Source organism: Mytilus galloprovincialis, chromosome 11 (assembly GCF_965363235.1).
Source record: "Mytilus galloprovincialis chromosome 11, xbMytGall1.hap1.1, whole genome shotgun sequence".
NCBI classification, from domain to species: Eukaryota; Metazoa; Mollusca; class Bivalvia; order Mytilida; family Mytilidae; genus Mytilus; species Mytilus galloprovincialis.
Window position 1 is genome coordinate 43595329 of NC_134848.1, and position 16607 is coordinate 43611935.

Consider the following 16607-nt stretch of genomic DNA (forward strand, 5'->3'; position numbering starts at 1 on the left):
TTAAATTTAGAGGTTAATCTGGAATTTTCACAACAGCTTTGAATCCTAATTCTTTCTATCCAATCCTAGAATTGGCCTTCAACCTAACAGAAAAAAAACTCTAAGAAAACCCTTTGAGTGTTTGAGGTACAAAAGTTGTTAAAACGCATGTTATTTTACAAGTGTTTATAAAGCGTTAGTAAAACATGAGTATGCGTTTTGTATTCAATCAAAAGACATATGGATAATGAATAAGTCTCCGAAGAGTTGTGAGACTGATGAGATATTTTTAACTGCTTGAAATAAAATCAAAGTATCCACTGATAACATCATTGACAGTTGACGTAGGAACATATTTGAAATATTTGTTCCATACACATATCAAAAATAGAAAGGACAATTTATGTTGTTTTTATAAGAAAAATGGTTATTCCCGACCGGTGCACCATGCTAATATATAGTAACTTATGATAATTGTCAACAAATTATTTATAGACTTTAACTTTATACGAAATAAAAGATATAAACATTTAAAATATTTGAGATAATCCTATTTGTTTTCTCACAAAGCGTATAATACCGCAGTCCTACTAGGCCACGATCGCACTATGATCTGTGAAAAAAATTAAAATTTTGACGATCATAGTGCGATCGTGTAGATTACAGTAAGGTCGTAATACGGTCGTGGTGAGATCTTCAATATCGTGATGAGGCCGGCCAACTTTGAAAGGGTTCGTGTGTCGTGGCGAAATCAGGTCGTAGTAAAAGCGTATTGAGAGCGCAGTAAGGTCGTGGTAAGAATGCTGTACCATCGTAGCGAAAGTGTGATTCAATTCGGAGAGACTGCGCTGCGATCTCACACTGACGTTACTACGACCATCACGGTCTTACAGCGACCCATCGACGCTTCCAATACGAATATACCACGTTAAAACCACGCTGTTCAAGACCATAGTACGATTATATCACGCATATGCCGTCCTCATCACGCTCTTCTAACGACCTGACTACGATCGTACTACGACCATCATGCTCATTGTCACACATGAAATATATAAAAACTCTCCAGGTTTAGGTTGTCTGTATGTAATTTGAACTTCTTGTGCATTTTCTCCAACGGGTTAACCATACTCGACACATCTGTGTCATCCGTAGGCCTGATATCGTGCACTAAAACATCGTCATTTGAACTTGATGGACCAGCAAGAGGTTGTAATACAAGTTGGATTGGTTGGTCCGACATCTCTGCTAGATCATAATTCGTTACAATCAGAGTTCCCTCTGCATCTGCATCTACTCCTTCCACCACGCCCACGTGTTCTGGTAGATTTTGGTGGCATGAATGTTCTGTTTCCGAGATATCAACGTATTAATCAGAAATAGGCAATCATATCTCATCTTCTTTTTTTATTTGTAAGGAATGGAACAATATTTATACGGAGCACGATATTGACGTTATTGAATACAATCACGTTCAGACATATTATACGTTTAGGTATTTTACATCTCATCTTTTATGGTTATATTCTATACAATACACACAAATATTGTAACTCACCTTATAAACGTACCGAATCTTTAAACAGACTTATTCAGAAGGGATAAATATACGATAATGTTGTCAAGTCATTGCACATAACATTTAAGAAGACATAATCGTAGGATCGGAGATGGCATGTCAATAACTGTCAGTATTTCTTTGTTAACTTATGTTAATAGTTATCAAAGGTACCAGGATTATAATTGCATACGCCAGACGTCATTGTCATAATGGTTAGTTTCTTTGATTACCTATTTCTAAATTGAACACGACCTTGTGTTCAACTGAAATCTCTTTCGTCTCTTTCGTCCCTCTTTCATTAGACCCATTCTACGTATTGCGGTATGTTTTTTTTCTCAATGCTAAAGGCGTTACAATAGCTATTATTGTTTTATCCATCTCATTATTTTACTACAGTATACTATTTAGATTGAATAATAGCCGTCTGGCGTATTAAATAATAACCCTGGTACCGTTGATAACTATTTGCCCTTCACTTCTGTTGACTTCTTTTATAGCAACCACCTTTTATATACATTTTGAATATGTTATAGTGCTAGACATGCCGGAAAATCTTTACCTCTGTACTTTAAGCAAATCAACAATTAATCTATCGAATTTGTTTTCCAGAAAGTAACAAAATAACACACAAAGTGTTAAAACGAAACATTTTAATGACTTTTTCAACAGCCTTGCCACTTGCATCTACCGTATCCATCTCTGCTACAAAGACTTTGATAGGAGCAACCTGGAGGTGAATTTCTACATTGGTTTCTGGTTTGTGGGCCTGTTGGTGGAGGATCAAACGCATATGGCATCTGAAAGTAAAACAATAAGAAAAATATAACCTGGAAGACAATTATGTTTTCCAAATTATCAATAAGCGTAAAAGTAACCCGGCATAACAAAATTGTTTAGCAAATCTTCATGCCTGTGTTTTTATAACAATGAAGAATATTATATTTGCATTAGAATAAATTAATAAAACTCATGTTGATCATAGATAAGTTATGTTTTAAGTTACGGGCTCTTTGAACAACGTTAAAACATGATTGATTGGTGATTGCTTAACTCTAATCCTCAAAACATTTCACGAATTAAGAGTACACTGTCAAGTCCTTTTAAAATAACACAACACATCTATATCTTACAATATATTCCAAATAATTTATAAACAAAATTAACAAAATTCATAACTAAATCATATTTATTTAGCAGTGTCTTCTCCACTGTGTCTGTGATAATTGTGGTCGCGAAAACAATAACAGAATCATACCTCACATCCACAATTATCTTTATATTTTCCAGCCAAACCTTGTAACAAGACCTGACTTGCTTTCTTGGCTTCAACCTGGAGTCCACACAAGTTATGGCTCATTTTACCATCATACAGAGAAACTGTTATGTGATAAAAAATACAAATTATCTAAATGTTCAACGAATATGATAAGGATACATTGAATTAAAACAACCGTACTGGATATTCCTACAATATGTTTATTTTGCTTATTATATGTAATTGTTCAAACAAATCAATGACAGCAGAATTTAGAGGCAGTTGGTGTTATGAATTAACAATAATGTATTAACTTAAATTATGTTAATTTTTCGTGTAGCTAAATGAAATATACAGCAAGTTATTTATTTTTCCTTCTTCTGCAACTTTGTTTGCCAATGAAAACGTTTAAATAATTAAAAAGTCTAATAATGCATTTAATGCATTTAATGCTTCAATCTGTAATGACAAACACACTTTTACCTGATAAAATATAACTTGATCCTACAGTGAGAACTACAGGACCACATGCTCCAGTTGATATCGGTGTCTCCAGGGTCTTTTTATCAGACAACTTATCATATTCCATCTTACCCTGTCCAAACATGTATAAAATAAATCACAAATTTATTAAAATCATTACAGCGCTTATATCCTATAACATATTTTACATGTCTCTAAAACAATAATTATAAATAATAACTTGAAGTCATATAACCCAAACCGAAACAACATTTCTAAAAAAGTCCAATGAAACAGTAACATGCAAAAGTACAAAAAGCATGTATTATATACTAAGATATTTCCGATAGCAAAACTAGCAGTTTAATCGTGCATTATTTATTTTTTTATCAAACATAATTGGGGGTGGAAAAATCTAAACGTATGTACTTAAAATTATTTGAACCTTGTATCAAATCCTGATTGTTCACAAATAAAAATAGAAAAAGGTTCATAAGGTATGGACAGTTTAAATAATGTACAAAAAACAGTATAAATCAAACCTTTCTGTCCCCATAATAATAAACAAAAAAGCGCAATATAAATAATATACAATAATTTTTCTGATCTAAAACTTTGCATGAATGTCCAATTTAGACAAGTACTTGCTATCCGTTTTAATTCATTAACTATCCGACGGACTTTCACAATAGACATTGTAGATTATTGCGTTGCGTTGTGTATTTGATCGTAAGCTAACTAAGGCGTTAAAGATAGAACTACGTCTGCCATTATACGTTTCTATTCAATACAACATAAAGTATTACAATTACGCGACGTCACAAAGATAGTGGCCGTACCGCAAAAAGGTACGTTAATATTAGCGCAATTCTTTACATTCTGGGGCCGCAGAAAATGATATTTAACTCAAATTTGAAATACAATATGAAAAATTCGTAAATTGTGACATAAAAAGAAATAAAATCATATTTAAAGTCTCTCAATAGTATTTTAACTGTTCACGTCTGAATAATTTAACACTTTTACAAGTCTATATAATAACTGGAGTTAATTTAACAGTCTATACATCCACTAATTTCTCCAGGGCAGAAAAGTTCTCCAGGGCAGAAAAGTTCATTCACTGTCATCATGTGTACTGCGTATTTCCAACGGATAGAGCTTCACAATCGGACGGTTGGTGATTCCTGTGTCGGTCTTGATAACAGCTGATCGAATGAGTCCATCCTTTCCACGAACTAAATCTTGTACAACTGCTAATTTCCACATTATACGATTTGTGTCATTGTGTACTTGTACAATGTCACCTATTTGTATTGTTTGTTCGTTTCTTCCAGATGTACGGTGAAATTCACGGAGTGACGTCAGATATTCGTGTTTCCATCTTGAGCGAAAATGGTTGATTAGTTCATTATTTCTCTGTAAATTTTTATTGAGTTTCACGTGCAAATCTTCGGAAGTAGCACTGTCAATATTCTGTTCCGATTGGTTGTCAAGTCGACGACCATATAAAAGGTGCGCTGGCGTCAGCGGTTCGGGATCTTTAATATCAGTAGAAATGTGAGTTATCGGACGATTGTTTAGAGTTCCCTCGATTTCGATTACAATTGTATTCAACATTTCCGTAGTGACACATGACTTTCCTAGTATTGCTTTAATTGACTTTTTCGTGAGTCCAATTAGGCGTTCCCAAAAGCCTCCAAACCACGGTGCTCGGTTGGGTATGAATTTCCACTCCGTTCCTTGATCGGCAAGTTTTTCTTGTATTCGGTTGTCTTTGCTTGATCTTGTAATCTTTTCGGCGGCTGCCTTGAAGGTTGTTGCATTATCGGACAACATAATCCTTGGTGTAGATCTCCTAGCGACAAATCTTTTAAAAGCAAGCATGAAAGACTCCTCGGTTAAATCTGTGACTATCTCCAAGTGTATAGCTCGTGTAGCGGCGCAAGTGAATAAACAAATATATGTTTTGCTTAATTCGTTGTGTTTTCCTTTTGTATACAAAGCTCCTGTGAAATCAACGCCGGTTACTGAAAAAGGATAATCGTAGTTGACTCGATCTTTAGGTAGCGGTGGCGGATCGGGTGCGCTGTAAGGCATTCCTGATATTTTAATGCAATGGACGCATTTACGAATTTGTGATTTTACGCACTGCCTTATTCTCGGTATCCAATATTTCTGTTGAATATATGCGATTGTACTGTTAAGTCCGGCATGTAAAGTCTTTGTGTGTGCATCCATAACGATTAAGGACGTAAGACTGTGATGTGTTGGCAATAACAACGGATATTTAGTACTCTCCTTCACAGGTGCGTTTTGTATTCTCCCGGTACAACGTAGTAATCCATTTTTGTCTGTATATAGTTTAAGTTGTCGAACAAGTGGCACTTTTTTCTGTGAAGATGAATTCAAGCTTTCAATTTCATCCTTAAAAGTTTCCTGTTGTACTGTCATTATTAGAACTTTTAATGCTTTACATCGCTCCTCAACACTGATAAATCCGATTGACCGTTTATCTTTTGAATTCCGTATATTCTGTATAAAACGCATGACGTATGCTGTTACTCTAATTGCTTTTTCTAAAGAGCTGTATCGTTGTATATCTATACATGAAATTGTCTGTGTTAAAGCATTTGTACTTTTATCGTCTGTTTTTTCATCGCTAACAGTTATCATCGTGCTGCATTCTTCAATTTTCCTCGTCCATGTCGGCCAATTCTCACGATTTAAAATCCATTGTGGACCGTTCATCCATAAGCTGTTGTTATAAAGTTGTTTAGCGTAAATTCCGCGAGTTAGGTAATCAGCTGGATTGTCATCTGTTGGACAATAATTCCATTCAGCATTCTCTGTTAATTTTCTTATTTCTTTAAGTCGATTTGCTACGAACGGTTTTAAGATTTTTGACGATTTAATCCAACTCAAAACAATTTGACTATCGCTCCACATATACACATGTTCTGTTGTTATGACTTTAAGAAGATGCGTTGCTAATCTGGCGCCGATAAGCGCGCCCATAAGTTCTAAACGTGGTAATGAAATCGGTTTCACGGGTACTACTCTGTTTTTAGCCATGACGATGACCGATGAATTTGCTGTAACTAAGTAAGCACAAGCTCCGTATGCTAACTGACTGGCGTCTGTGAAAATATGTAGCGACGTTTTCTCGTTAATTACTCCTTCCGTTAACATTCGTGGAAATACTATTTTGGTAGCCTCCTCGATATCTAAAGCTATTACCTGCCATTTACTTCTCAGTTCGTCGGACAAACATTCATCCCAATCCAACTTTGCCTTCCATAAAGTCTGCATAAACAGCTTAGCTTTCACCGTAATTGGCGTGATTAATCCTAGGGGGTCGAAAATTCTAGACGATGTGCGCAAAACCTCACGCTTTGTTATCATTTTGTCTTTTTCCATAAATTCAATCTGTTGAAATTTCAAATCGTCGGATTCCCTATCCCATCTCATGCCTAAAATTTTGACTATGTCGTCATTGTCGCCGATCTTGTCTCGTCCTGCAACGTTCTGTAATTCCGTACTATTAGAATTCCAAGACCGTAAGTTGAATCCTGCCTCTGACAATAATTTTCTTGACTCCGTGTAGAATTTCAAAAGTGACTGTTTATCTGTAAAACTGGTCAGAACGTTATCCACGTATACATTTCTCTGTAATTCTGTTGATGTAGTTGACGGATTGTCTCTAAAATGTTTCATTAGCGTGGCGCTTAACATGAATGGCGAACAGGTGGCGCCGAAAAGTACAACCTTAAACCGGTAGGTAATCAAACGGCTTTCTGTGTCCATGGGATTCTCTAACCAATAAAATCTTGTGACATCTCTGTCATCAACATCTAATTCAATATGCAAAAATGCTTTTTCAATGTCTGCTGTAACTGCATATTTGTACATTCTAAAGCGTACTAATATCTCCGTCAAATCAGTCATAATTGGTGGATATGTTGCTAGGCAATCGTTAAGACAAGGACTACTGGCATTCGCTCTACAGCTACAGTTATATACTATGCGTATCGGGGTGGTGACTGAATCCTTTTTTACGGGATGATGCGGAATGTAATGAACCTTGTTTGTGCATGTACTTTCATCACATACCTTTTCAATGAATCCTCTTTGTTCTTGGTCTGTAATTATCTCACCATACTTTCGGAACATCTCGGGATCCTTCTTAAGGCGACGAATAACGCTTTCCGTTCTGCGTTTTGCGATGTCTTCATTTGTAGGTAGTTCTGGCGCATTCTCTCTCCATGGTAATTTCGTAATATACTTATAATTTTTCTTCGTAATAGAGGTTTGTAAGTAATTTTCAATTGATTCAGCTAGGTTTGGATCATTTTGTTCTTTAGCGTCAATTCCCAACGATTCAAGCTGCCAAAATTTTTCAAGATCGCACTCTTCTTGTTTGTGACATACTAGTATATTCATCATTGAGAAAGATGCATTACTGTTTCGCGTAGGGACAGGACCGGAAAGTAAATATCCAATTTTCGAGCTAACTGCGGTTGGACCGTTTCCACGCACTATTTTGTCTTGAACTATGTCCCAGTAAAAATCACCTCCAATTAATAAGGATATTTCAAATTGCTCTCCATCCATGACTGGGTGTGCTAATTGTAGACCACGTAAATATGAAAACTTCTGCGTTATTCCTATGTTGTGAGTTTGAAGTGGTGAAGCAATGGTTGGTACAATTAAAACTTTAATCGGGATTAAATCTCCTTCTGTAGACTTAAGATTAATTGTTGTTTTGTCAAGATTTCTCACCTTTTTCGTAGTACTTCCAAATGTAGCTATACTTAATGTTTCAGACCCCTCTATTTTAATGTCCAATTTAGCTGCTAGTTCTTCCGTTATAAATGAGCGCTGAGCTCCCTCGTCAAAGAGTATTCTTGCATCTATACATGTATTTTTGTGAACGACTGGACTGAATGCGGTTTTCAGTAAAACAGTGGACCTTTCTTCGCTAGCGGTATACAACATAGAAGTTTCTGTGTCTACTTTGTTTTGCGATTGTTCAGTTTCAATATGATGTTTATTTGAGTACAAGTTCTGTTTACATAATGAAGAGTGATGCTTCCGGTGGCAACACTTACACGTATTCTTGGATTTGCAATCGGCTATTTTATGCTTACCTAAACAATTAAAGCATAACCTCTTTTCTTTTATAATGGCTACTCTTTTATCGTGATCTATGACATCTTTACATTCGTTAGGCCAGTGGTTTCCGTCACAATATGTGCATTGTTTCTTCCGATTCGAGTTGAATGATTTGTCTGTTGTGTTTATCGGACGGGTTTTATCTGTAGTTACTCGTTTAACGCCTGTTATGAAATTTGCGCTAGGTGTTGCGGTTGAATACGTCTGTGTATAATCTCCGTATCCGGACTCTTGAATAGAAATCTCTTTACCTATCGTGTTTCGAAGCGATTGAATATTCCAACTGTCGCTCCCGTTTTCTCGTGTTATATTTTTTCGTACTTCATGCGGTATCTTCCCGAGAATTACTGGTATCAATAACGATCCGTACATTTCCTGACATTGTCCGAGAGACTCTAGACCCCGTATGTAGGCTTCCGATTTGTCATGAAATGTTCTCAAACTTTCTAATGTATCATGTGGTGCGGGTATATCAAGTAGTGCTCTCATATATGCATTAATGATTTTATGTGGTTGCCCATAGCGGTTTCTCAATAATTCAATTGCTTTGTGATAGTTTGGATTTGTCATTGTCAATCCTGAAATTACGTTTGCAGCTTCAAATTGAAGCAATGAGTTCAAGTACGAAAATTTCTGAATGTCAGTTAATGTGTGATTGTGATGAATCGTGGTCTCGTATGAATCCCAGAAATATTGCCATTGTAAAATGTCTCCATTAAAATTGGGAAGAGATAGCTTTGGTAGGCGATGGTTATTACTTGAGGTCGAACTTGACTGAGATAATTGCTGACTTGTGTGAGTAAATGGGTTTGTGTACGGAACAAACTCTGGTGCGCTTGAATCTAGTATCGAAGATGCTGCTTTTGGTACGGGTTTTAAGAACTTTTTAAATTTTCGAATTTTACCCTCTAAATCTAAATAATACTCATCTGTTTCAAGAATTTCATTTGTTATATCTTCTGATTCGACTGCATTCAATATCTGTTCGTCTATTGAGGCTAACGTCTTCTTTTTCTTCTCAATTGCTTCGAGCAATGTTGATACTTCCTCCGTGTCTATTTCTGAATCTCCGATGGCTTCCTCCAGTTTTTTAAAAACTTTTGTTACTGCTGCTTTGTTCCCCGCTCTCAAGGATTTTAGTCGGCTGATGTCCATTCTCTCCGTTTGAAGTCACGGCACCAATGTAGATTATTGCGTTGCGTTGTGTATTTGATCGTAAGCTAACTAAGGCGTTAAAGATAGAACTACGTCTGCCATTATACGTTTCTATTCAATACAACATAAAGTATTACAATTACGCGACGTCACAAAGATAGTGGCCGTACCGCAAAAAGGTACGTTAATATTAGCGCAATTCTTTACAGACATGTTTGACGATAACAATAATTGTTAATACTTACATAATAAAACTTTGTCACTGATATTTTGTAGTTGGTGTTGAATCTATCTGATGAGGACGATTCAATTTTTGCCACAACAACTGTAAAAGAAGCAACAGGCAATTCATTTATTAATTTTATATTGATCGCTGAATTGTGAAGTTTTTAATGTTCAACATTTTTAAAAGTAAAAATATCAATAATTTAATGTAGATCATAAGCATAGACTTTTTGAGACAGAATTTTCTTATAATTTGTCAAGATGAAGATTAATTTTTACTATGGTTTTTTTTCAAAAATATAATAAAAAGTATGGGTCATCGTGCTATTTTTCATGCTATGAGTCGTCGAAAATTGTCTAAATTTGGTTAGATTGTTCCTGAAAAAAACACATTTGTGTGCATAAAAAAATATTTCGAGATAAAACTTTGAAATAAATCGTGAGAAGATAGGTTTTATTATATATTTTAAGAAAATAAAAACACAAAATGGTGTCACCGAACTTGTTTTCTTGCTACAAGTAAAAATAACAAACTTCCCTATAAGTCCAGTATAATTTTTTTTTAGTAAAAGAGTTATTTCCCCTTAATGGCTGATTTGAATAAATGTTTCTTAAAACAAAAATAAATGATATTTGTTTAATAATTTTGTATAATACAATAAATCACCAAGTTTTCGTTATATGACTTATCATTCTAACCATTTTTGCAAATTTGGGCAAATAACTAGACCGATTTTGAACTGTGATTGTGCAATCCGAGATGGCGGTATACCATGAATCTACCTTAAAACAATTTTAATTGTTCGAAAGATTACATTTTAATCATAATTTAGCTTTTGTGGATTTCCATTGGTGGAAACCAAATACAATGAGCGGTTTGTTGAAAAGATGAAATATTGTGAAATGTAGTATACTTTTATGAGGGATGTTCATATCCGAAATATCGATTTTTTTTGGGGTAATGTTTCCGACATCCCAACTGTTTGGTTCTTTCCCCCAGATCCCACTTTTTACTCCATTCGGTGTAAACAATATTTTTTATTGTGAATAATACAAGTATAATCATAAACACATTCAATATTGCCCGATATCCGATATCTCGATTTTTTTTGTAATGTTTCCGAATTCCCAACTGTTTTCCTCTTTCCAACAAATCCTACTTTTTAACCCCCCCCCCTTTTTCTGTAATTCCACATCTCTATTTTTGTACGCCTAAATCCCCCCCCCAAAAAAAAAACATGTAACCTATCTGTAAAACATAAACAAAAAAGAAAAAAATGAGCTTTTCTGACCTCTTCAAACACACAAGTTTCAAAGCTGAACTTGCTTCGATAATCTTTCTGGTTTATGTCTTGTTCAATTTAGTAAAATATATTCGACAATGCCCTCTACTAACTGTTATAAGTTTTTGAAATTTATTATTTTCTCAAATATTTGTCTTATTTTTAAATCATCCCTATATCATGTTGCAATATTTACGCAACGTAATTCCATTGATAAAAAAGGTCTTACCCAGTTTAGAGTCGCAAATGACTTGTTGTGTATACTGTGCAGGACATCCACATTGTTCGGACACTGAAAATAACAAAACCAACAAAAAACACGACTGTATCATCCCGTTTCTCATTTTACACGTATTGAAGCTGACTCTCTGAAAAGCACTAACATTTTAGATAATAAAATGTCGTATATATAACTATAATATATATTTTAATGCCTGAAGCAATATTGAGGTAAATTAAAATCCAGCTGGTCTCAAATAAACAAGGGTGTTTGCATGAAGTTGATTAATGCTATCATACATACAAACAAACATTTGCTGAGAGAAAAATCCCTCTGTCAAAAACAGATGTTATGTATTTTAAACGCAGTTGTTATTAATAGGTATACATTTTATAATTTCCTTATTTAAACATTGTGTCGATTTATCACAAATAACAACAACTTGTAACAAAGAAATAAATTTTCTAAATAGAAAAAAAACTCATGATTTTTTTATGGCATCATCAAGCTTACAAATGTTATTAATTATTGATTATCTGTCAGTATGTAATACTGTGATCATGGACGTTAAGCCGTAATAAATTGTTATGCAGTATTATTCAATTTTATGTCCTACAACTATTTCAGACACAACATATGTAAGAATAAAATGCGTAAATGTAGCAGTGCAAAACAATTTATCAATTATGTATTATACATATATAACCAAACTATTGAATATTTTATATTAAATGCTAATAGCATTTTGTCAGCAGTTAATTTTAGTACATAATGCAATTTCTGAATCTAACTACAAATATACCCTCATTTTCCAGTGGCAGTCAAAATTTCACCAACCATCATCCCGAATGGCCTCTATTGTATCAACCTACCTATTGTATTTATTGTGAACTTGTTCTCGTCCTGAATATGCATGAAATATTTGCCACTGGACGTTAAGCAAACAACCAACAACAACATCAACACATTGTAAGTGCAGCCAGGAGTACATAATGAAATTTCTGAATCTAACTACAAATTTAAGGCGAAGTGTACGTAATTAAATCTACAGATTTGTTTTATTCTACATGTAGATTCTGCTTGTAAAAATACATCAGAAAATAAGATATGTTTACTTAATCAAGACTTTCTAATTTTTTTTATTTTTTTGAAATGCATTCTAAAAAAATGAATGAGGAATCCATAAGTTCAAAGGAAGTTCTAACCAACCGTGCTAGTTTACAAGCTATTCTTCGAGGATGTTTCGGCGGCGTTATTGATGTCTACTTTAATGTTACCTCAATTTTTATCCTGCAATTAGCCATCTATTGTACAAATAACTGGTATACAAATAAATTTTTGCTTTATTAGTACTTGTACAAATAAAGTCTCCTGTTATCCCATTTCCATGTTGAGTAAGCGGTAATATGAATATTTCTGTTCCAAAACCTGATCCTGGGGTCCTCTTTGCGGTCCGCGTTTCAACGATTTCGATTTCTTTGAGAAATTAAAGACAATGATTATGATTTTAATAACTTAAGTTTCAAATGTTGGGAGTAATTTCCGGATAAAAACAATATATGTACATTGTCGAAAAATATGGAATTCATTTGTACTCGCTACGAAACAGGAGGAAAACTCGGCAGAGCCTTGCTTTTCGACCTGTTTCTAAAGCTCGCACAAATAAATTTTATATTTTCCGACAACATTTATATATTGTATGTCTACCATATAAAGTATTATACGGTACAGTGTCCGCTTGACAGAAATAGTGAGTTTTTATAACCCACTTTCCTTATTATTGTAAATGCTCAAGTGAAATAGATTGATAAGGAAATAAACTACCTAATTTACCCTATGCCAAAAAAAAAAATAATATGCAAATAAATATACTGGAAGTGAAAGATGGGCATATTTATCAAAGTTATTTACGCCAGCATGTAAACATAACCGCATGCATTTGTTTACAATTATACACGTGTTAAAAGTATATTTGGTAAAATGTTTTAGTCGAGTTAGAAGATATTTCGTGCTATGCTTGATGTGTGAATTTTAGATATTGTAATTCGAGATTCTCTTTGGTGCAGTTAAGTTGTAAGCTTGTGTTTAACCTGAGTATATCAGATATAAGAAAAGGAAGTCAAATTTCTGAAGGTGAGACTGAATATTTACACATTTCAACTGGTAATTCACAAAGCCACAACTATATACTGTTGCAATTTTGTCATTTTAGACATAAATGTGATTTTTATTTTTACGATTTTGAGAAAAATCCTGTTTAATTCATATAAAACATTGCAAAATGCGAGTTTAAATTGTTGCGTTTACAACTCTGTCGCATTTTTCGCAATAATAAAAACCTCGCAATAATTTCTAAATTGACAGTAGTAGAAGATTGCTGTGATTTGGCCGATACCTTTGAACTTTTAAAGTGTATTTTGACAATAAACTAGTTGATCTTAAATCAAATTTGGTCCGTGAACAAGACGTTATTTCTAAAAAGTTAAAAGCAGAGATTCAAGCGGTTTCGCTAAAATTTAAATTACAGGATCATAAAATACAATACAAGTTTAACAAGGAAGACTTTAGCGAGCTAAACAGGTTGATAACTCTGTTCCCCATTCTAAGAAGAAGGTTTCACGTATCATCATAGACCTCATAGACAAGGTTAAGGACAGAAACAAACTAATACGCATAGCAGATCCTGAGTCGGTTGCTGGGCTATTATCAAAGAATATGAATCAAATGTCCTCGCTTCGGATTCTAAAGAAGAAAAAAAGTCCATCAGGCATAATCCAGAGCCATGCGTACGGTTAGAAATAAATCCTGTCGTCCACTCCCTTAAAAGACAACTTATCATCTAGCTCCTGTTGAAACTGCTCCTAATTATTATTATATCAATCAGTATCAGCGTCAGAACCCGCCGTCCCAGCATGACATGTGTTATGCCTGTTAACAATTGGTCACTGGAGGAAAACTGTCCTCTACTCAAATGCAACCAGTTCAACATTATCAATACACAACAGAACAACAAACTAGAGGCTCTTAAGAGCCTGTGACGCTCACCATGTTCTATGTGCATATAAAACAAAAGACAAAGATGGATTGTGTTTTGGTGATGGTGATGTGTTTGTAGATCTAACTTTACTGAACATTCTTGCTACTTACATTTATCTCTTTCTATAATGAACTTGGCCCATTAGTTATAGAGGAAAATATTTTTTTAAAGTTTACAAAAATTTACAAAATTTATGAAAATTGTTAAAAGTTTACTGTAAAGGGCAATAACTCCTAAAGAGGTCAACTTACCATTTTGGTCATATTGCCTTATTTGTAGATCCTACTTTGCTGGACATTATTGCTGTTTACAGTTTATCTCTATCTATAATAATATTTAAGATAAAAATAAAAAACGGCAAAATTTTCTTAAAAAATACCAATTCAGGGGCAGTAACCAACATCTGAAAATTTCAGGATAGATAGATCTTGACTTGATAAACAATTGAATCCAGGTCTAATTTGCTCTAAATTCTTTGGTTTCAGAGTAAAAAGCCAAAATCTACATTTTACCCCAATGTTCTATTTTTAGCCATGACGGCCATCTCTGTTGGTTGGCTGGATCACCACACATTGATTGATTTATTGTTGGTTGCTTAACGTCCAGTGGCAAATATTTCATGCATATATAGGACGAGAACAAGTTCACAATAAATACAAAAGGTAAGTTGATCCAATAGAGGCCATCTGGGCTGATGGTCGGGAAACTTTGGACTGCCACTGGAAAATGAGGGTATATTGGATAGGGACAGAAATTTTGCCTTGCAACAGGCCACCTACGGACCCCTCGAAGAGTTGTTGCAAGGGTTCTTAACGTGCAAAGAGCGTGGCACTCTCCTTACACGAGGCATCGGATTTAACGTCCCGCTTCTGAACGGACGTGACTGCGAACTTTATACATCCCGCACAGCCAAACGGACGCCCCACTTCGGCAAGCGTTTTACTGCCTGTCGGGAGAAGACCAAGTGACCATATTTCTATTCCCCAGTCACTCTTGGGGTAAGGTCACACCACACATTTTAAAACTAGATACCCCAATGATGATTGTGGCCAAGTATGGTTAAATTTGGCCCAATAGTTTCAGAGAAGATTTTTGTAGAAGATTACAAAAATTTACTGAAAATTGGTAAACAATGACTATAAAGGGTCATTACTCCTTAAGGGGTAAACTGACCATTTTGGTTATGTTAACTTACTTGTAGATCTTACTTTGCTGATCATTATTGCTGTTTGGTTGTCCGATTCGTCAGAAAATTGCAGGGCAGATAGATGTTTATTTGATGAACAATTTAACCTTCAGTCAGATTTGCTCTAAATGCTTCGGTTTCAGAGTTATAAGGCAAAATCTACATTTAATCCCTTTGTTCTATTTTAAGCTATGGCGGCCATCTTTGTAGGTTGGCCGGGTCACCGGATACATTTTGTAAACTAGATACCCCAATGATGATTGTGTCCACGTTTGGTTAAATTTTGCCAAGTAGTTTCAGAGGAGAAGATTTTTGTAAAAGTTAACGACGCCGGACGCAAAGTGATGGGAAAAGCTCACTATTTGCTTATTGAAAATTAAGCTGAATAATATAATTTAAGACATTAAGACATTACTAGGACTTAAATACAGAGTGACCTATTTATACTGTATAGTTATGTATTTCTCTAGTCTGGTCAAAGGATTAAGAGTGTCCTATTTACAGTCTGGGTTCTCACTGGCAGAAGTAAATTTTATTTGAAGCACAAGAACAATCAGAAGAAATACAAGAACAACAAACTGAAGCACAAGAACAACCAGAGAAAACACAAGAACAACAAATTGAAGCACAAGAACAACCAGAGAAAACACAAGAACAACCAGAGAAACACCAGAACAAACTGAAACACCAGAACAACAACCTGAAACACCAGGATATTTTAAGAAAAGGTATACTTTCCTATTGTCTTTTATGTTGCAATTTCACACATAAATAGGGAACTGCTGGAAGAGGATTTTTATAAATCACATTTAAATAAACCAGTTAGTATGTACAGAAAGGAAATGTTTCAACTTCTTTACTGTTCTTTCAACATTGACTGAAGTCATAACACACTTTATCAGGAATCTTTGGGGGACATAAAATTAGTTGTGGGAAATTTGTTTTTGTACAAAAGTTATGAGACACAAATCAGACAAATGTTCACTACTACAGGGATCAAAAGTGAGGTCTGACTGACCTGTCCATGGTAAATGTAAATGATTTGGTTTTTTTGTCCCATACATGAATATAT

At 34.7% G+C, this 16607-nt stretch overlaps 1 protein-coding gene across 1 annotated transcript; it reads right to left on the reverse strand.

Annotated features, from left to right (window-relative positions):
- Positions 1 to 2172: 2172 nt before the first annotated feature.
- Positions 2173 to 11487, reverse strand: LOC143052220 (metalloproteinase inhibitor 4-like). Its single transcript, XM_076225209.1, has 5 exons — positions 11322 to 11487; positions 9830 to 9909; positions 3279 to 3390; positions 2796 to 2917; positions 2173 to 2337 (listed from the first exon to the last, which is right to left on the reverse strand). Exons 1-5 carry the CDS (start codon positions 11434 to 11436, stop codon positions 2203 to 2205), a joined length of 564 nt encoding a protein of 187 aa, XP_076081324.1. The 5' UTR covers positions 11437 to 11487; the 3' UTR covers positions 2173 to 2202.
- Positions 11488 to 16607: the final 5120 nt, after the last annotated feature.

Excerpts from the sequence above, each read along its gene's own strand:
- LOC143052220 (XM_076225209.1), bottom strand. The coding sequence starts at position 11,436 with ATGAGAAACGGGATGATACAGTCGTGTTTTTTGTTGGTTTTGTTATTT. Across the intron at positions 9,910-11,321 it reads CATTTGCGACTCTAAACTGG|TTGTTGTGGCAAAAATTGAA; the intron begins GTAAGACCTTTT and ends CTTCTTTTACAG. Across the intron at positions 3,391-9,829 it reads CAGTGACAAAGTTTTATTAT|GGTAAGATGGAATATGATAA; the intron begins GTAAGTATTAAC and ends ATGTTTGGACAG.